The 18,661-nt window shown below is 46.3% G+C and overlaps 1 protein-coding gene across 1 annotated transcript in view; it reads right to left on the reverse strand.

The window, feature by feature from the left end:
- Positions 1–18,661, reverse strand: part of camk1da (calcium/calmodulin-dependent protein kinase 1Da) — a 397,726-nt gene that overhangs the window by 245,860 nt on the left and 133,205 nt on the right. The window contains exon 2 of the mRNA XM_078552956.1: positions 12,989–13,120. Within this exon, the coding sequence (XP_078409082.1) occupies positions 12,989–13,120 (132 nt within the window). The remainder of the gene's footprint in view (positions 1–12,988; positions 13,121–18,661) is intronic.

Genomic DNA, 18,661 nt, shown 5'->3' on the forward strand with positions numbered 1-18,661 from the left:
AACTGTTTTTCGTTATTGCCATTAGTAACACTCATTCCTTCGACATTTTGTGATTTTTGCTACTGAACCTTTTGGCTTCTTTGCCCCCTCTGATTAGGTTTCTTATTTTCACCCCCCTCCTCACCCCTTACTTCTCTATTATTATTCACACCTCCCCTTTTACTGTTCTTGAAACTTCCTACAATTAACATTTCGGGAGCCTCAGCAGATACTCTCCTCGACTTTGATCTGCCTTGCCTGGTCCTCTTGTTTACCTTACAAGCATAGACCTTCCCTCGCCATCCAATTTTTTTGCAAAACAATGTGAGGCAGTGCATGCAAATGTTGAATTTTTCTTTTCCTGTGCACAGCCTGTTTGTTGCACTACCTGGCACATTGCAGATTATTGCAGCCTAATGGAAAGATTGAATGCGACCTTAATTAGCAATGACGCAAGTCACATCAATGACAGTCTTTTCAATGCATGGGGCTGAATTTTCCCAGGCCCACACTGTGGTGGTTTTGGAGGTGGCGGCACGGAGAAATCGGGGAAGGTAAATGTCGGGTCAGTTTCCCAACACGTCTTCGCTTCTGAACACTTTTCCCAGAGGTGGGCCAGTGGGTTCAGTCGCAAAGCTGCCCAGCAAGGGCGACAACCCCATGAAGGATGGTGCGGAGCCGCTTATTGTTAATTTTCCCGGCCGCAAGGGATTTCCCCGGGGCACACAAGTGCCTCCACTGTGTCAGGGGCCTAAAAACGGAGGTTTGAACAGTGACTCATTCAAGGGTTTAAATTTATTTGTGGTATTAATTCACAAAGCAGGTCAGTCTGAAGGCAGCTGGTATGCATGCCCTTGCAGCCACTTCATGGGGACTGATGTCTCCACTCGTGACTGTCCTGCTACAATGATAGCGACTTCCCTTCCACTGAAGGTGCCTTCCTTGGCAACACTGCCAATAGTTAAGCATTGCCCACAACGCAAAGGCAGCTGGTGGCCCAGTCCACGGGCGGTGATGATTGAACCTCCCAACCCTGGCGCCCGACTGCCATCGCTAATCGGGCGGGGCTTCCCAAGGCAGCTTCTTAATTGGCCACCTCCAGTTAAGGTTTCATCTGTCATCCCGCCACCTGCCACATCTGGTTCTGCAACCCACCCAGGACAATTTACCCCATAGTTTCTATAGATGTAAACAGCAGGGGAAACACTTAAGGCCTGTTCCATCAACATGATTTGCAAATGCCAGTAAAGTTAAAGTACAATGGAGAAATAAGTTGGTCAGTAGGTCGGGGCGCTCCATAGGCTTCTAGTCGAGTCAAGATTGTCGAGAAGGAATCTTCCGTTTCCTGCAATTATAAAAGTCTCAATTCAGACTGTATCAATGTAAGGGGCTTAAGGTACCAAGATGAGATAACTGACTTTATTTTTATTTCAAATGGCGCAGGATGCTTTTCAATTTACAACCCAGTGCACAAGGCTAAAGAAAATTAACTTGGAATGATTTATCGCAATGGTGTGTAGTATGTGGGGCACAGGACAAAGGCAGCACTGGGATTTCCATGTCAGATTTTTCACCAGTATGAATGTTTGAAGAATCTGCAACATGGTGGAATATAATATACAACACAGATTGCAGCAGGACTTTTTTTTGGCATCAGTCCATTTTAGGAGATGATGGACTGCGTCCAGGGTTACATCACTTCTGGATTGAACTGCATCTGCTGTGTCTGTAGAGGCTGATTCATGAGTGGTGGTCCCTTCCACAGCTGGCACAGATGGATAGCGTTGGCCTAAGGTTGACTGATGTTTTTTTCCTTCCGGCGGACTCTCTTTTCCGCCATCTGGTCATTTCTTTTTCCCCTCTGCTTTTCCTTCACTTTTCCTGACCGCCTGTCGCCAGGCACTCTGGTCAGCAGTGAGGGCTTCCCATGCATCGACTCCAATCCCGGTCAACTTTAAGTTTCGCTGGTAGACATCCCTGTATCGCAGAATGCGGGTGACCTGTTGGTCATGTGCCATTAGCAAGCTCACCATAGAGCATGTCTTTGGGGATGCAGCCATCATCCATTTGGTTCACATGTCCAAGCCAATGGATTCGCCACTGGCTCAAGAGCAAACATGTCGGGGATCCCTGCCCATTGATGCGCTTCCGTATTCCGCACTCTGTCTTGCCAGGAGGTGCCCAATATTCGTCTGAGGCAGCCGAGGTGGAAGCTGGTTAATCAGGTTTCTTGGCTTGCGTAAGCTGCCCGAACCTTGTTACTGTAGCGGAGGACGCTGAGAACACCAGCCTGGTACACACGGAGCTTTGTGTTTTCGGTTAGTTTGCTGCTGGTCCGCACGCAACCTCTCAACTTTGGCATGACAGCTGCGGCCTTGGCAATAATCCTGGTGCTGATTTCGGCATCAAGGTTGCTGGCGATTGTTGATCTAAGTTACGCCAAGCTGTCGACAACCTCCGGAGTGAGGCTGTCAACGTTGATGGAAGGTGGAGTGTTTACGTCCTGGCTCTTAAACTTTGGTCTTCCTGACGCTGATTGTCAGTGCGAACTGCTTGAAGCCCCAGGAGAACGATCTACAAGATGTTGCAAGTGAATTTCAGTATGGGATGCCAACAGGGCCCCATCAGCAAAGAGAAGCTCACAAATCAGGACATTGCGCCCTTCGGTCTTGTCGGGCATTCTTGCCAAGTTGAACGGCTTGCCATTGGCTCTGACCTGTAGGTAAACATCCTCGTATGAGTCACCAAAAGCATACAATAGCGGCATGGAGAAAAAGATGCCAAAGAGAGCTGGCGCCAGGACACAGCTGGGCATGTTCTCATGGGAAGAAGGAATGGCACCCAGGAGCCCAGGTGGGCGGCCTATTTTTCGCAGCAGTTCAAAGAGTCCATCTCTGCTGACAAGGTTGAAGGCCTTGTGGGGTCTACAAAGACAGTGTAGAGCGGTCTGCATTGTTCGCGGGACTTCTCCTGTAGCTGTCAAAGTGAGAAAATCGTGTTGACTGTCGACTGCCAGCTCTGACGCTGTCCTGAGACTCAGGGTAGATGTGCGATGCCAGGGTCTGCAATCTGCTCAGAGCGACACGATTATACTTCACAAGGAGATGCTCAGTAATTGTGGTGGTCACTGCGATCCCCTTCCTGTTTGCACAAGGTGACTATTTTGGCATCAGGCATGTCTTGCGGCACTAATCAGTCCTGCCAGCAGAGACACGCAAAAGCTGATGGAGGTGCCACAGCAGAGCTGGTTTTCCACTTTTTGATGATTTTGGGTGGAATGCCATTGTTTCCTGGGGCTTTACCACTGGCAAGACAGTCAATGGCCTCTGCTGACCTCACTGTCCATCTCCTCCATGTCAGGAAAGTCTGGAATGGCTCTGAGAGTTTCTCAGCAGCACTGCCACTGTGGATTAAGATTGTAAATATCTCGAACGTGTAGGGTGGAGTTCTCTGAATGACTCACTTTTGTAGATCTGTAGTACATCGGACCATCTTCTAACGAACAGCATTGAAAATTGACAGTTTCCCAGCAAGGTAAATAAAACCTCTAGCCCACAGCATGTATCAATTTGTACATGCAGCGCTCTGGAAAACAAAATCACTATCATTTGGTTCCATTCTAAGCATTTTGTTTTTTTTTGCAATGTTTTGCTGCAAAAGAGGCATCAGGGGCCAGGATTTCTCCCTCGTCGGGCGGGCTCGGCAGGAGCGGTCGGGGGCATTCGGGAAGCCGATCGCCGCCCACAGGCGCCCCCCTCCCACGCCGCGATTTTACCTCGTGGAGGCGGGCACACCTCCGTCTTCGTTGCCTGCCCGCCCAGCAAAACCATCGCGAGGGTGGCACGATGACGTTGGGACGCACGCCCCACGCCATCGCGCGTCACGCTACGCTCGGGGCAAGTCGGGCGCGCGCCCGCACGCCAAAAGGTCAAACTCTGGCCTGTGGTGCAACTTGCACAGAAACTCCATCCAGCAACTTTTGACAAGAGTCACGACCCATGGTTCCCTCTAACTTTTCTTTGCTGGGCACGGCCAGTTTATTGTGCCATGGTGGCAATTTCAAAACTGCCATGCTGCAGTGCTCCAGCTCAAGAGGGAATAATAAGCCAACTGGCCCAAGCTTGTAAATTAACGGCAAGAATTGGCCCTGCCCCAAATAAATATTACAACCGTGTCGCACCCCTATGTCAAAGGAGGACCTTGACTGCACCTTGAGTAAAAATATATTCAGGTTCAAGGTTTCTTTTATTGCCAGAAGCAATATACGCAGTTTGTTCCTTATCAATGTGAGATCTGACAGTCAGCTTCACACATGTCGCATAGAAGATATGCTTTGAAATATAATTATGGCAGTAAACCAGGTGCATTAGAAACCTTGTTGTTCTCTATCTGTTATCTTCTTCCACATTCTGTGGCTGTTAGATGCCTCTGGCCAGGAAGCCACTGTAAACAAGGCTTTTAAAGGTAATGAATAATTAAAAACGGAAATTGCTGCAAATGTTCAGCAGGTTCTGAGTTCTGATAAAAGGTCATTGACTGGAAATATTAACTCAGTTTTTCTCTCTCCACAGATGCTGCCTGACCTGCCCGGTGTTTCCAGAGTTTTCTGTTTATATTTCAGATTTACATCCTCCGCTGTGTTTTGCTCTGGGGTTAATGTTCAGTTCACTACCACCTTCCGTCCAGGATTGTCCACCTTAAAGAAGTTCTGCCTTTCTCTCTGACATGATTCCTGGGCGTCTCTTTTGCCTTGCTCACCTTCATTGCTTTTCGCTTCCAGTCTCACGTTTGATCAGGGACCGACAAAAACTCACCTTCACAGTCACATCTCCTTCGAGCTCTGGTGAAAGGTCATCCAACTGAAACATTGGGCCAGATTTTCACTACCAAAGCGGGCAGCTCAAGTCAGGCAATGTCCTGACTCAGTAGATCCGCCCCAGTGCAAAGTGCCCCTTTAGAGCAAATTTTCACTTCGGGTGAGGCAGGGACAGGGTAGATTTGGGCCCGCCGCTTTGAGATGCAAATCGGAGGCGGTCTCAGAGTCTGCCAAGTGCCAAGGCAGGCTGTTTAAAAAACTCGCCTCAGTTCCTTGGGGCTCCGTCCCAGTTATTCAGTTAAATATTCTAGCCCTCACCCCTCACACCCCATTACCCCCACCCATGCCACCTCCATGCCCGCATACCAATTTAATGACAACTACCCATCCCCCATGGCCCCTTATAACCCCATGCCAACTTAATACCAACTCATGCCAACCCATCCATCCTCCTTGGCCCTTATACCCTCCATGCCAATTCACCCAGCACCCAGAACGGGCAGACCTCAGGAGCAATGTTGAGATGAAATAAAATAAAGGTTTAAATATCTAGTACAGCCTTCACTATATAAAAAAAAACACTCCCATTAATGAAAGCCTATTAAAAACTTTTAAATCTCAAATGCTTAATTCCTTATAAAAACAAAATGAATTTCTATTCAATATCCCACATCAAAGGCAGCTAATCCTTTAATAACCCCTTTGAGCTGTCAATATGAACTATAAACTCCCCCGCTGGGATAATTATTGTTTGTGAAAAGCAACCCTTGGGGCAATGTCAACAAACAGCTATTGTAACTGCTAGAACAGAGATTTTTCAACCTTCACTAACACAAGCAGCCTTTTTTTAATTTTTAAAAGGCTGGGGGTTTAAATGACAGTTCTATAGGCTTTATCTGTCCTTCAAAAGCATTTAGGTCTCCTCTAAAAATTTGTGACTCCCACATTGGGGGGTTAAGGCTCTTGCTGCTGTGGAAACCGGGTCTGTTTGAACTCAGGGTCGAGTTTAAATAGCCCCAGTGAGTTTGGTTTCCCTTATGTGTGGATCATGCCCCAACCCCCTTTCCCCAACTGATGAAAATGGGATCTGTCAGAAATGGAGGCGAAACTTCGGTATCCAGGTCCTCGCCCAGCATTCTTAAAAGTCTGCTGCGTCTTCCCAACAATGCGAGAATCTGGGCCCTTAACTCTCTTTCTAAAGGGGCTGCCACACCTGCTGAGTATTTCCAACATTTTCTGTAGTTATTTCAGATTCCCGGCATCTACAGTAATGTTAAGGGAGGTTCTGCTTAAACTATCCTCTGGAGCTTTTCAACATTTCACTTTCTAAGGTTTTTTTTATATTGGCGTTTCTCTTGCAATTTTCCTTTTTCTATTTTGTTTTAAACATGCTGGGGAGGCAGTCAATCTTTATTTTCCCTTGGCTCTTGCTCCCTATATTTTTGTGTTCCAAACCCTTGTCATGCATCCATTGTTTCTTTCAATCCATCATCTTTGTCCCTCGCTTTCCTCAGATGATGTGACCTTTGCCAAGCTGCGGAACAAGACTAGGGAGTGGCTTCAAGGTCTTTATGCAAGAGCAATATTTGTTTGTATCCAACACAAACGCATTTAAGTCCCTGCTGAATACAAATTTGTCCCCCGAGACTTGACTCATTTATGGTGATGTACACAGTTCTTTAGAATTCACTTCCCTTCCCACACCGCAACATAGAGGGTGTTCCATGGAGGGGCAATCGCTGTCGGACTGCCACTCCGCTCCTTTTTTTACTTGGAGTTGGATTGGAGTTGCACGTTTCTCGCCCAGACTTCCAACCTGGGCCTGGTGAGAAATGTGAAGCATGCCTGGTTCCGGGCTCCTGGTTCCGGGCTCCTTCCAGTAGCATCGGGGGGATGTAAAGCCACACCCCCTTTTTACAGGGCTACCTGCCGCAAACCAGTAAAGATTAAAGCTCCCTTTGTTTAAGTGCCACTTTGGGAAACCAGGGAGAAGGTGAGTGTATAAAGTAATTGCAGAGGTGATTGGCTCTGGTGGGGGGGATGCAGTCAGGTGGTCAGTTGGGGGGTGGGGTGGTCAAGAGTTGGGGAGGGTCGGCTGGCCGGTTAAGTAGGGGTTGAGGGGGGGGGTTCCAAGGTGGACAGTCGAAGTTGGGGGTGGTCGGGGAATGTGGGGTTGGTCGGGGTGGGGGGCCTGGGGGTTCAGGTGGTCAGGTTGGGGTAGTCAGGGTGTACGGGGGCTTGAGGTGAGCGCTGCCCAGGATGGGGGGGTTGGGTGCTCGGGGGTGTAGTTTGGGGCTAAGGGGGTTGGGTGTTCAGGAGATAGACAAGGGAAGGGGGTGAGCACTGTCTGATATTGGTGGGGGAGTGCTGAACATTGCTGTGGGTTCTGGATTGCATTGAACAGTCCAGCCGATTTACTTCAGGGAGAATTTTCTCCCCGTCGGGCAGGCTGGGCAGGAGCGGGCGTGTAGCTAATCGCCGCCCGCGATCGACTGCGCGCCGCCATTTTACATGGATGGGCCAATTAAGGCCCGCCCAGCGTGACGTGCGCCCAGAAGCGCTCAGCGCTACCTGTGCGGGCGGGGGGGAGGAGGGAGAGTTGGGGCCTGCGCTCTTTCACGCACGTGCGCAAAAGAGCGCAGAAATCTCCCTGAGGTACGGAGCTGCCTCAGGGAGATTAAATTGATTGTGAAAACTTGAAAGAAAGAATCAAAAAAATTATTCAGACATGTCCCCTGACAGTGTCACATGAGCTGCGACACGTCAATGAATTTTAATGAAAATTTTTATTAAAGTTATAAAACCTTCATGAAATCTCATCCCACCTGTGGATGAGGTTCCATGAGAAATGCAAAGGCCGCCTGGGCTCTTTGCTCCCCCCCCCGACAACCTTAAGATTTGACAGGCAGCCCTGACAACTAATTCAATTAGGTAATTAATGGCCTCAATAGGCCTTTGACAGTTCGGTGGGCCCGCAGCCAACTCCGGTGCGCGCCCGCCGAACTGAAGATCGGAACGACGCGCGGTGACATCAGGATGCACACCCGACGTCACCGCGTGACATTTTACACGTCGGCATGCGGGGCCCGCCCCTGCACGCCGACCAGAAGATTCTGCCCTTAGAGTCTGACTGGTTTTATACCTGCTATGAAAAGCTCCAAATAAATCCGGGTAAAAAACAGGGTAAATATAGGACAAACAGCCCAAGACTGCATGGTTCTGGCCAATCACGGAGCAATTCGGGCTGGGGAAATTGGAAATCAGAAGTCTAAACTTCCCGCATAAATACCCGGGGAATGTGCTTACGTCAGGACTTCCAATGGGTCTCGAGCATATCTTTCGGAGTACCTCCAGTCTCCAACTATCCAGAGACCGGAAGATCTGGGCCATTAAGTACAACACACTTCTGTTTGAGGGTACGAATATGCAGCATATTTGAAAACCAAAGTTAAATGCATCTGAGTATGAGTGAAACAATGGCCGAGGAGAGGCAGACACTGCTGACCAGGAAAGAGGCAGAAAACAGGAGACAGTCTGTATACTCCTTTTTTTATTCATTCATGGGATGTGGGTGTCGCTGGCTGGGCCAGCATTTATTGCCCATCCCTAGTTGCTCTTGAGAAGGTGGTGGTGAGCTGCCTACTTGAACCGCTGCAGTCCATGTGGTGTAGGTACACCCACAGTGCTGTTAGGAAGGGAGTTCCAGGATTTTGACCCAGTGACAGTAAAGGAACGGTGATATATTTCCAAGTCAGGATGGTGTGTGGCTTGGAGGGGAGCTTACAGGTGGTGGTGTTCCCATCTATCTGCTGCCCTTGTCCTTCTAGGTGGCAGTGGTCATGGGTTTGGAAGGTGCTGTCTAGGGAGCCTTAGTGAGTTCCTACAGTGCATCTTGTAAATGGTATACACTGTTGCCACTGTGCGTTGGTGGTGGAGGGGCTGAATGTTTGTGGAAGAGGGCCAATCAAGCAGGCTGCTTTATCCTGGATTGTGTTGAACTCCTTGAGTGTTGTTGGAGCTACACTCATCCAGGCAAGTGGAGAGTATTCCATCACACTCCTGCCTTGTGCATTGTAGATGGTGGTTAGGCTTTGGGGAGTCAGGGGGTGAGCTACTCTCTGCAGGATTCCAAGCCTCTGACCTCCTCTTGTAACCACAGTATTTATATGTTCAGTTTCTGTTCAATGGTAACCCCCAGGATGTCAATAGTGGGGGATTCAGTGATGGTAATGCCATTGAACATTAAGGGGTGATGGTTGGATTCTCTCTTGTTGGAGATGGTCATTGCCTAGCACTTCTGTGGCACGAATGTTACTTGCCAGTTGTCAGCCCAAGCCTGGATATTGTCCAGGTCTTGCTGTATTTGGACATGAACTGCTTCAGTATCTGAGGAGTCGCAAATGGTGCTGAACATTGTGCAATCATCAGCGAACATCCCCACTTCTGACCTTATGAAGGTCATTGATGAAGCAGCTGAAGATGGTTGGGCTGAGGACACTACCCTGAGGAACTCCTGCAGTGATGTTCTGGAACTAAGATGGCTGACCTCCAACAATCACAACCATTTACTTTGTGCTAGGTATGACTCCAAACAGTGGAGAGTTTCCCCCCCTGATTCCCATTAACTTCAGTGTTGCTAGGGCTCCTTGATGCCACAATTGGTCAAATGCTGCCTTGATGTCAAGGGCAGTCACTCTCATCTCACCTCTGAAGTTCAGCTCTTTTGTCCATGTTTGAACCAAGGCTGTAATGAGGTCAGGAGCTGAGTGACCCTGACGGAACCCAAACTGAGTGTCAGTGAGCAGGTGATTGCTAAGCAAGTGCCACTTGATAGCACTGTTGACAACCCCTTCCATCACTTTACTGAGGATTGAGAGTAGACTGATGGGGCGGTAATTAGCTGGGTTGGATGTGTCCTGCTTTTTGTGTACAGGACATACCTGGGCAATTTTCCACATAGCCGGGTAGATGCCAGTGTTGTAGCTGTACTGGAACAGCTTGGCCACGATTGCTGCAAGTTACGGAACACAAGTCTTCAGTGCTATTGCCAGAATATTGCCAGGGCCCATAGCCTTTGCAGTATCCAGTGCCTTCAGCCATTCCTTGATATCACATGGAGTGAATCGAATTGGCTGAAGACTGGCATCTGTGATGCTGGGGACCTCCAGAGGAGGCCAAGATGGATCATCCACTTGGCACTTCTGACTGAAGATCATAGCAAATGCTGCAGCCTTATCTTTTGCACTGATGTGCTGGGCTCCTCCATCATTGAGGATGGGGATATTTGTGGAGCCTCCTCCCACAGTGAGTTGTCTAGTTGTCCACCCCATTTACGACTGGATGTGGCAGGACTGCAGAGCTTATATCTGATCCGTTGGTTGTGGGATCACTTAGCTCTGTCTATCAATTGCTGCTTTCACTGTGGCATGCAAGTAGTTCTGTGTGACAGCTTCACCAAGTTGACATCTCATTGTTAAGTATGCCTGGTGCTGCTCCTGCATGCCCCTCCTGCACTCTTCATTGGACTAGGATTGATTTCTGCTTTGGTGGTAATGGTAGTGTGGGGGATATGCCGGGCCATGAGGTTATAGATTGCAGTTGAGTACAATTCTGCTGCTGCTGATGGCCCACAGCACCTTATGGTTTCCCAGTCTTGAGCTGCTGGATCTGTTCAAAATCTATCCCATTTAGCACGGTGGTAGTGCCACACAACATGATGGAGGGTATCCTCAATGTGAAGGTGGGCCCTCATCTCCACAAGGGCTGTGCGGTGGTCACTCGTACCAATAACGTCATGGATCTATGGCAGGCAGGTTGGTGAGGATGAGGTCAAGTATGTTTTTCCCTCTTGGTTCCCTCACCACCTGCCGCAGACCCAGTCTAGCAGCTATGTCATTTAGGACTCGGCCAGCTCAGTCAGTAGTGGTGTTACCGAGCCACTCTTGGTGATGGACATTAAAGTCCCCCACCCAGAGTACATTCTGCACCCTTGCCACCCTCAGTGCTTCCTGCAAGTTGTGTCTAACATGGAGGAGCACTGATTCATTGGCTGAGAGAGGGCGGTACGTAGTAATGAACAGGAGGTTTCCTTGCCCATGTTTGACCTGATGCCATGAGGCTTCATGGGGTCCAGAGTCGATGTTGAGGACTCCCAGGGCAACTCCCTCCTGACTGTATACCACTGTGCTGCCATCTCTGCTGGGTCTGCCCTGCCAGTGAGACAGGACATACCCAGGGATGGTGATGGTGGAGTCTGGGACAGTACCTGTAAGGTATGATTCTGTGAGGATGACTATGTCAGGCTGCTGCTTGACCAGTCTGTGAGACAACGCTCCAAATTTTGGCACAAGCCCCCAGATATTAGTAAGGAGGACTTTGCAAGGTTGACAGGGCTGAGTTTGCTGTTGTTGTTTCCGTTGTAGGTTGATGCCGGGTGGTCCATCCGGTTTCATTCCTTTTAGAGTTTTTAGCAGTTTGATACAACTGAGTGGCTTGCTGGGCCATTTCAGGGGGCATTTAAGAGTCAACCACATTGCTGTGGGTCTGGAGTCACATGTAGGCCAGACCGGGTAAGGACAGCAGATTTCCTTCCCTAAAGGACAGTCATGAACCAGATTGTCTATTCCCATGCATCCATTTAACAACAAGAACTTGCATTTATATAGCACTTGTAATGTTGTAAAACTTCCCAAAGCACTTCACAGGAGTGTCATCAAACAAAATTTGACAATGAGCCGTGTAAGGCGATATGAGGGCAGATGACCAAAAACTTACTTTAGAACATAAGAAATGGGAGTAAGCCATTCGGCCCCTCAAGCTTGCTCTGTGACTGAATAAAATCATGGCTGAACTTTGACCTCAATTTCACCTTATCACATCTTCCACATATTCTTTTGTTTTGCTTCATGTTCAAAGATCTATCCACATCCATGTTGAATATAATCAACGACTGAGCATCCACAGCTGTCTGGGATAGAGAATTCCAAAGAAGTATTTTAAATGGAGAAAATTGATGCCAAGAGGCGGAGAGGGAGCTAATCCCAGAATTCAAATTAGCAGTTGAAGGCACAGTTGCCAATGGCGGAGCAATTAAAATCGAGTATGTGCGAGAGACTGGAATTAGAGGTGAGTTTGTTGTTAATTATTGAGTAGAAGCCTAGATACACCATTACAGCTGTCCATTAGTCTAGCACGCTGCAGTGTACAGGGACCAAGAGAAAGGGAAAATATAAACATCTTAAAAAGCAAGTTTTACTTCCAAGCAAAATAAAGCCCCATTGTATTAGCTTCTTTAAACTAAACTTTTCAAGCTGGTAATCCCTACCTGGCTAAGTCTCAAGAACTGGCACAATATTGTGATGCCCTCCGCAGTGCCATAGCTGCAAGCCAAAAGAAAAATAAACACAAAGGCAGCAAATAATGGAAGTCTGGAACAAAAACAAAAATGTGGAAAATGCTGAAAGTACAAAGCCCTTCAGTATCTCTGAAGAGAAAGGCAGGCTAGCATTATAGCCGTAGGTACCACAGGGAAAATTTGAACCCAACTTGCTGGGTGGGAAACAGACTGGATCATGTGGAACACTGATCTTACACATCGCCTAAAAGGGGCAAACTTAACCCGAGCCACCAGCTGGGAGGCTGATGGGATTGATGCAACATTGGTTTTCCACTGCGCCCATCTCTATTCTCCACTGAAGACAATGAGTAATATTGAGTGGGTGTAAAATCAGTGTTCCACTTAGGTCTACACCCAATGAATTAGTTCAAAATTGCCTCTTTCGTCCAAACTCAACTACTGACATGTAATCATCTAGTGAAAGGTTTGCTTACTACTTCTGAAGAGTAGGAGTCAGGCACTTCCAGCAGGTCGTCCTATCATATAACAACTGTAGCTAGTGCAATGCAGCAGGTGGTGGCATCCCATCCCGTAAATGAAAAAGAACTATACATCATATCTATTTATATACATAATACACTTTAACAAAGTTTCAATGCTTCTAATTACTTAGTAATTATGTAAATGTGATTTGATTCAACTTTGTGCTATTTTTACAATCTCAGAATATCATTCCCACGCCTACATCAGAGACGTAAAACATTTTGCACACTTCCCTATGCAACAATGAATTCAGTAATTGTGTCTTTCTCACAACCCGGCAGACGTGGTTCTTACATTAATTCTCAACTCCTTACCTTCTGAGGACAGCAATTTCATTTTCAATACTGCTTTCCTTGCCTTTTAATGCCTTCTTTGGGATGCATTTAATCGCAAACATTTTCCCAGTGTTTTTTTCTTTCGCCATGACGACTTCAGAAAAGGCGCCACTAAAAAAAGGGAAAGAGAGAGGAGACATTAGGCCCTGTGAGATAAGGGCTGCCTTATTATGTGTAACAAAATTGGAAACACGCCCTGCCAAATGTCAAACAATCGCAACAATCTGTATGACAGGAGAAAAGGGCGTTGACTTGCCAACCAATTAGCACCCTCTTCATCTGTAGTATAAATTGTTGCAATCCTTTGAAATTTGGCATTCTTGCCTTTGTCCTGGTGAGCACAAGGTGATAGTGCTTCAGCAACATGTCTCTTTTATCAGCAATAACTCTCGAAATATATTTCACTCAGGTGAACGAGCATTCAAGGAATGAAAGGCTTGCATTTATATAGCATCTTTCATAACTACTGGATATTCCAAAGGGCTTTTCAGCCAACTAAGTACTTTTGAGCTGTAGTCGTTGTTGGTGATGTAGGAGACGTGACAGCCAATTTTCACACAGCAAGCTCCCACTAATGGCAATGTCATACTGACCAAATAATCTGTTTTTGTGGTGTTGATTGAGGGATAAATATTGGCCAGGACACTGCTGCTCTTCTTTGGAATAGTGCCCTGGGGTTTGTTACATCCACCCAAGGGGTAAGTCTGAGCCCTTGGTTTAACATTCATCTGAATGACTACATGTCCAGCAGTGTTGCACTTCCCCAGTACTGCACTAGAGTATCAGCCTAGATTTATGTGCTAAAGTGGGACTTGAACCCACAATCTTCCACTTGAGAGGAGGGAGTACCACCAAGTGAGTCACAAGTCACTTAAGACTTAAGTACAATACAATGCTAGACTGCAGACAGTCATGCAGGAGTTTTTGGATTTTTTGATAGCTGTTCAGGTGTTGATATGCTTACATTACTTTTGGAAATTGGCTATTTTCCTGGCGCAAGAACAAAGAGGTGTTAGCCACATCTTTAAAAAGGGTCAAACTTTCAATGCTTGTCGTTTTGAGTGAAATATTAAGCTTTCTAAAGTAAATCTTTGAAGGTTCCTTCACCTGAGTTATTTTTCTTGAACAACTGTTAAACTGGCCATAGTGGTCGGTGTTAATAATTTCACTGGAAATAGTGAGCAGAGTTAGTCTTCCTGACCTGTTTAAAATGTTGCTGACACAAAGCAACTTAAGGAAATTATCCTTCTAGGTCAGTTTTGAAGTGAGTTTTGATAGGTAGCCAGGAAACATTTGTTTTCTCACATTCATTCACATGCTGTGGGTATTGTTGGTAAGACCAGCATTTACTGCCCATCCCTAAATGCCCTTTAGCTGAATGGCTTGCTAGGCCATTTCAGAGGGCAGTTAAATGTCAACCATATTGTGGGCCTGGAGTCACACATAGGCCAGACCCAGGAAGGTCAGCAAATTTCCTTCCCTAAAGGATAGCGGTGAACCAGGTGGATTTATGACAATCTAGTAGTTTTATGATCACCAATACTGATGCTAGTTTTTAATGACCAATTTATGCATTAATCAAATTTGAAATCCTCAGCTGTCACTGGCGGGATTTGAACCCTTGGCTACAAATCCACTGACCGAAGCAGTGTGCTACCATACCCATGGCACATTGATACACCAAATCGTAATGCATGCCATGTAGGGCATGGGCTCTCACCCAAAATGTCCAGGGCGGTACCATGAATAGGTGAAGTTCTGTCTCAGGAGCAAAGAAAAAACAACAAACAACAGAAAGGCTCTGTAACCTATCCCTGTATCTCCCAGCTAACGGATCAAAAATACTCTGAAGAAGAGTCATTCGGGCTCGAAAAGTTAACTCTGTTTCTCTCTCCACAGATGCTGCCAGATCTGCTGAGCTTTTCCCAGCATTTTCTGTTTTTGTTTCAGATTTCCAGCATCCGCAGTATTTTGCTTTTATCAAAAATGATATATTGGCAGAACTGTGGGAGTAAACATGTTGTCCACATCATAGCACAAACAGAGAGAAAAACACAAAGACAGCCCTATATAAAAAAGAGGTTTGACAACATGCAACGGCACATATTGTCAGAAGGTGAATAACGCACTGCACTGGTATTACAAAATTAAACTGTGCCCTTGCACTGCAATGCTCTCTGATACTCTCCATAAATCACAGCCTTACTGTCCCCGTTCAGTCAGCCTGCCAGTTCCATTGCCAGTTGGAACCTGTTGATAAGATTGTCCTTTCCAGACTTCCTCATGCTCTAATAAACTCAGCTCTCCTGTTAAACTTATGGTAATCATTTACACCAACCATATAATACAACATTCTGAAGGGTGCTGCGTTTACCTCCAACTTATCTTGTCCTCCTCATTCATCCGCTCATATGATTGGAAGCAGAGAACCCACTTATACACACTGAAAGTTCAGTAACACACCATCAGTGTATCAAATGAACAATTAACATCACCAAGCATGGGTTAACCATTAAACGGTATAAATTTCATCACATTCCTGCTTCTCCGTAGCTCTGAAGAAGGGTCATACGGACTCAAATTGTCAACTCTGTTTCTCTCTCCGCAGGTGCTGTCAGACTTACTGAGTTTTTCCAGCATTTTCTGTTTTTGTTATGGGTTAACTATGGATTGATTCTGCCAACAGTTTGTGTTTCTTTCGATGTGACCCACAATGGTATTACACAGGGGTGCCTTGAAGGAATAAAGTGAGATAGAGAGTCACAGTGGTTCGGGGGGTTGGGGGGGGGGAATTCCAGAGCTTAAGGCCTAAACAACTGAAGGTCACTGGAGTGATTAAAATCTGGGAACTTCTCAGAAGGGCAAAATTAGTGGAGCACAGACACCTTGGAGAGTCGTGGGGGCTACAGGGTGAAAATAGGGATGGCCGAGGCCATGGAGGGATTTAAAAACAAGGGTGAGAGTTTTAAAATCAAGACATTGGGAGCCAATGTAGGTCAGTGAGCACAGGAGTGATCGGTGAACAAGGCTTGCTGCAAGCAAGGACACCAGCAGCAGAGTTTTGGGTGACCTCTGGTTTATGGAGTGTAGGATGTAGGAGCTCAGCCAGGACGAGGTGGAATAGTCAAGTGTAGAGGCAACAAAGAAACAACTACATTGACCCAGATTTTGCAGCCAGTGATGAACAAATGGCCTCCGGCTGTTCATTACATTCACATCTACCCACCTACTTCCTCAGGGCTTTTTTACTGGAACTTGCAAGGATTAGAACCCCAAAACAAGGATCTGGGGCCTGTCTGAACAGGGCAAGTAATTGTGTATCTCCTTAACCGATCAGACTGAAAAAATTTTACTGAGCAGCGTAGAGTCTGAACCAGCAAGTTTCAGTTTAAAATTAGTTCAATGCCAAATAATGTACCGAAAGCAAAATAAAGAGAGGGAAAGAAAGATGATATTAAGACAGAGATAAAAGAGACATAAAGAAAAACTTAAAACACATTGTATTTATATTTTTTACATCTCCCAGAACAACTAAACCTGAAGGAATGAGACTCCGCACTTATAAAAGTTAATTTTCAGTGCCAGAGAATGTGTTTGGCAGTTATTTTAAAGCTTATCAAATATAAATTATATTTGAATGGACAGTTGTTACATTTTATGACAAATTTAGTGGATATCTAACACTTAAGGACAGCACCTACACCTGTTCCATGAGTTTCAATACTGAGTATCTCAGGGAAATACCAGCATAGTGAAGTTTCTGGACGAGTAACTTTCTGATTTCCGTGTTTAACTGTGCGTGTATGGTTGCCAGACATTGCTGAACAATTAACTCCTTGATAACAATGAGTGCTGATAGCCTCATAGCTACTCCTGTCACAAAATGTGGACCAATGTCACATGTTGTCATGTTAGAAAACAGATCATATAGCCTTGCGAGAACATATGGCTTTTCACAGAGATGTTGGTCTGCGCAACCTGAGGTTAAAAGCACACATCTTCAAAAATATTTAATCTAGATGTATTAATGTTTGGTCACTGGTGCTGCATTCTACACTGCTCTAATGTTTGTGTGTCAAGAACAGAGGCAATGCCAGATTACTATTTGCAGCAGATCAGTAAATATTCGCTCGCTTCTAATTGACAAGGTGGGCAGGTCTTCTTCCAAGGTCTGGGTGTTTTTATTCCCTCCCTCCCCATTTGCCAGTGCCTGAGGATACAGTATGTTTGCCCATTTCCCTGCCAAGACCAGCCTCTCAAATATGGCAGTCCAGTTCATTTGAATGCGTTCCAGACCAAAGTACTTACAAGAGTAGCCATAACCCTTTTATCACACATTAGACGACCTTAAAAATAAAGTCTGCATCACTTAATCCCAGAAAGATCAAGTAATGACATGTTTGGTCCTGATCACTGATAAGAGTTTAATGTCAAGCTTGTAGATTTAATTCTATCGCTTTCATTACAGCGAACAGAAAAAAGACATTTTAAGTTTTGACTTATTCTAGGAGTTAAAATGTAGTTACATAAACTAAAAGATTCAAATACAGACCTGATCGGCTGGTTTAGAAACATTTTCTATAACACAGTTGCCACAAGTGTTTAACAAATAACATTACTGATCTGGAAAAACTCAGCAGGTCTGGCAGCATCTGCGGAGAGGAACACAGTTAACGTTTCGAGTCCGATGGACTCGAAACGTTAACTGTGTTCCTCTCCGCAGATGCTGCCAGACCTGCTGAGTTTTTCCAGGTATTTTTATTTTTGTTTTGGATTTCCAGCATCCGCAGTTTTTTTGCTTTTAACATTACTGATCTAATGGATATGGAATGCAGCCAACTAATGCCATTTCTTATGTCAGGGTATTATGTCAATGCAAAACGTAAGCTTATTCTGGTATAAGCACATTCTACTCTGGGACTTCAGCACGCAATTTAAGACAGCACTTCAGTGTAGTGTTGAGGGACTGTGGCATTGTTAGAGGTGTCATTCTTCAGGTAAACCGAGGCCTCAATCTGGTGGCTATGAAAGAAGGGTGGTGTGGCACTACTGAAAGAGCAGGGCGTTCTTCTGGTCTTCTGGCCAATGTTTCTCTCTCAACCAAGATCCCCTCGCCCAGCTCAAAACAGATGAACTCCTCGCTTTATCTCACCACTGGGATCCGGACACAAAGCAACTGCAATATTACAACAGCACGAACACTTGGAGAGCCATTTGTGTGCGACAGGGTGAGCTGTCCTGCCAGAGATGTGATAAGGTGCTAGAGCTAGGCAAGTCTTTCGTTCTCCGACTGGTAGCTGGGAGGATATAATGGAAATATAAAATGCTGCGTAATATACAAAGAATAACCCGTCTAAAAGGGCTGCAGTATTTTCCCCCCTTGTCCTAGAGTAAAACGTGGGGCTGGATTTTCAAGGTCCCAAACCAGACCAAAATGTAAGTGGGGCTGGGAAAAGGTGGCGGCCAGGTCACTGATCCAGAAATCCTGTCTCCATTCCTGGCGCCGGCTAATTTCACTGGCAGGGGCGGGGGGTGGGGGTGGGGGGTGGGGGAGGGGCGGGTTGTGACCCCCGGCTGGTTAAAGTTGTCGGCGCCGTTTTAAAGATGGCCGCTTCGCATGCCCACGATTTTCTCGAAGGCAGTCACAATTGG

Source organism: Cetorhinus maximus, chromosome 12 (genome assembly GCF_964194155.1).
Source record: "Cetorhinus maximus chromosome 12, sCetMax3.hap1.1, whole genome shotgun sequence".
NCBI lineage: Eukaryota > Metazoa > Chordata > Chondrichthyes > Lamniformes > Cetorhinidae > Cetorhinus > Cetorhinus maximus.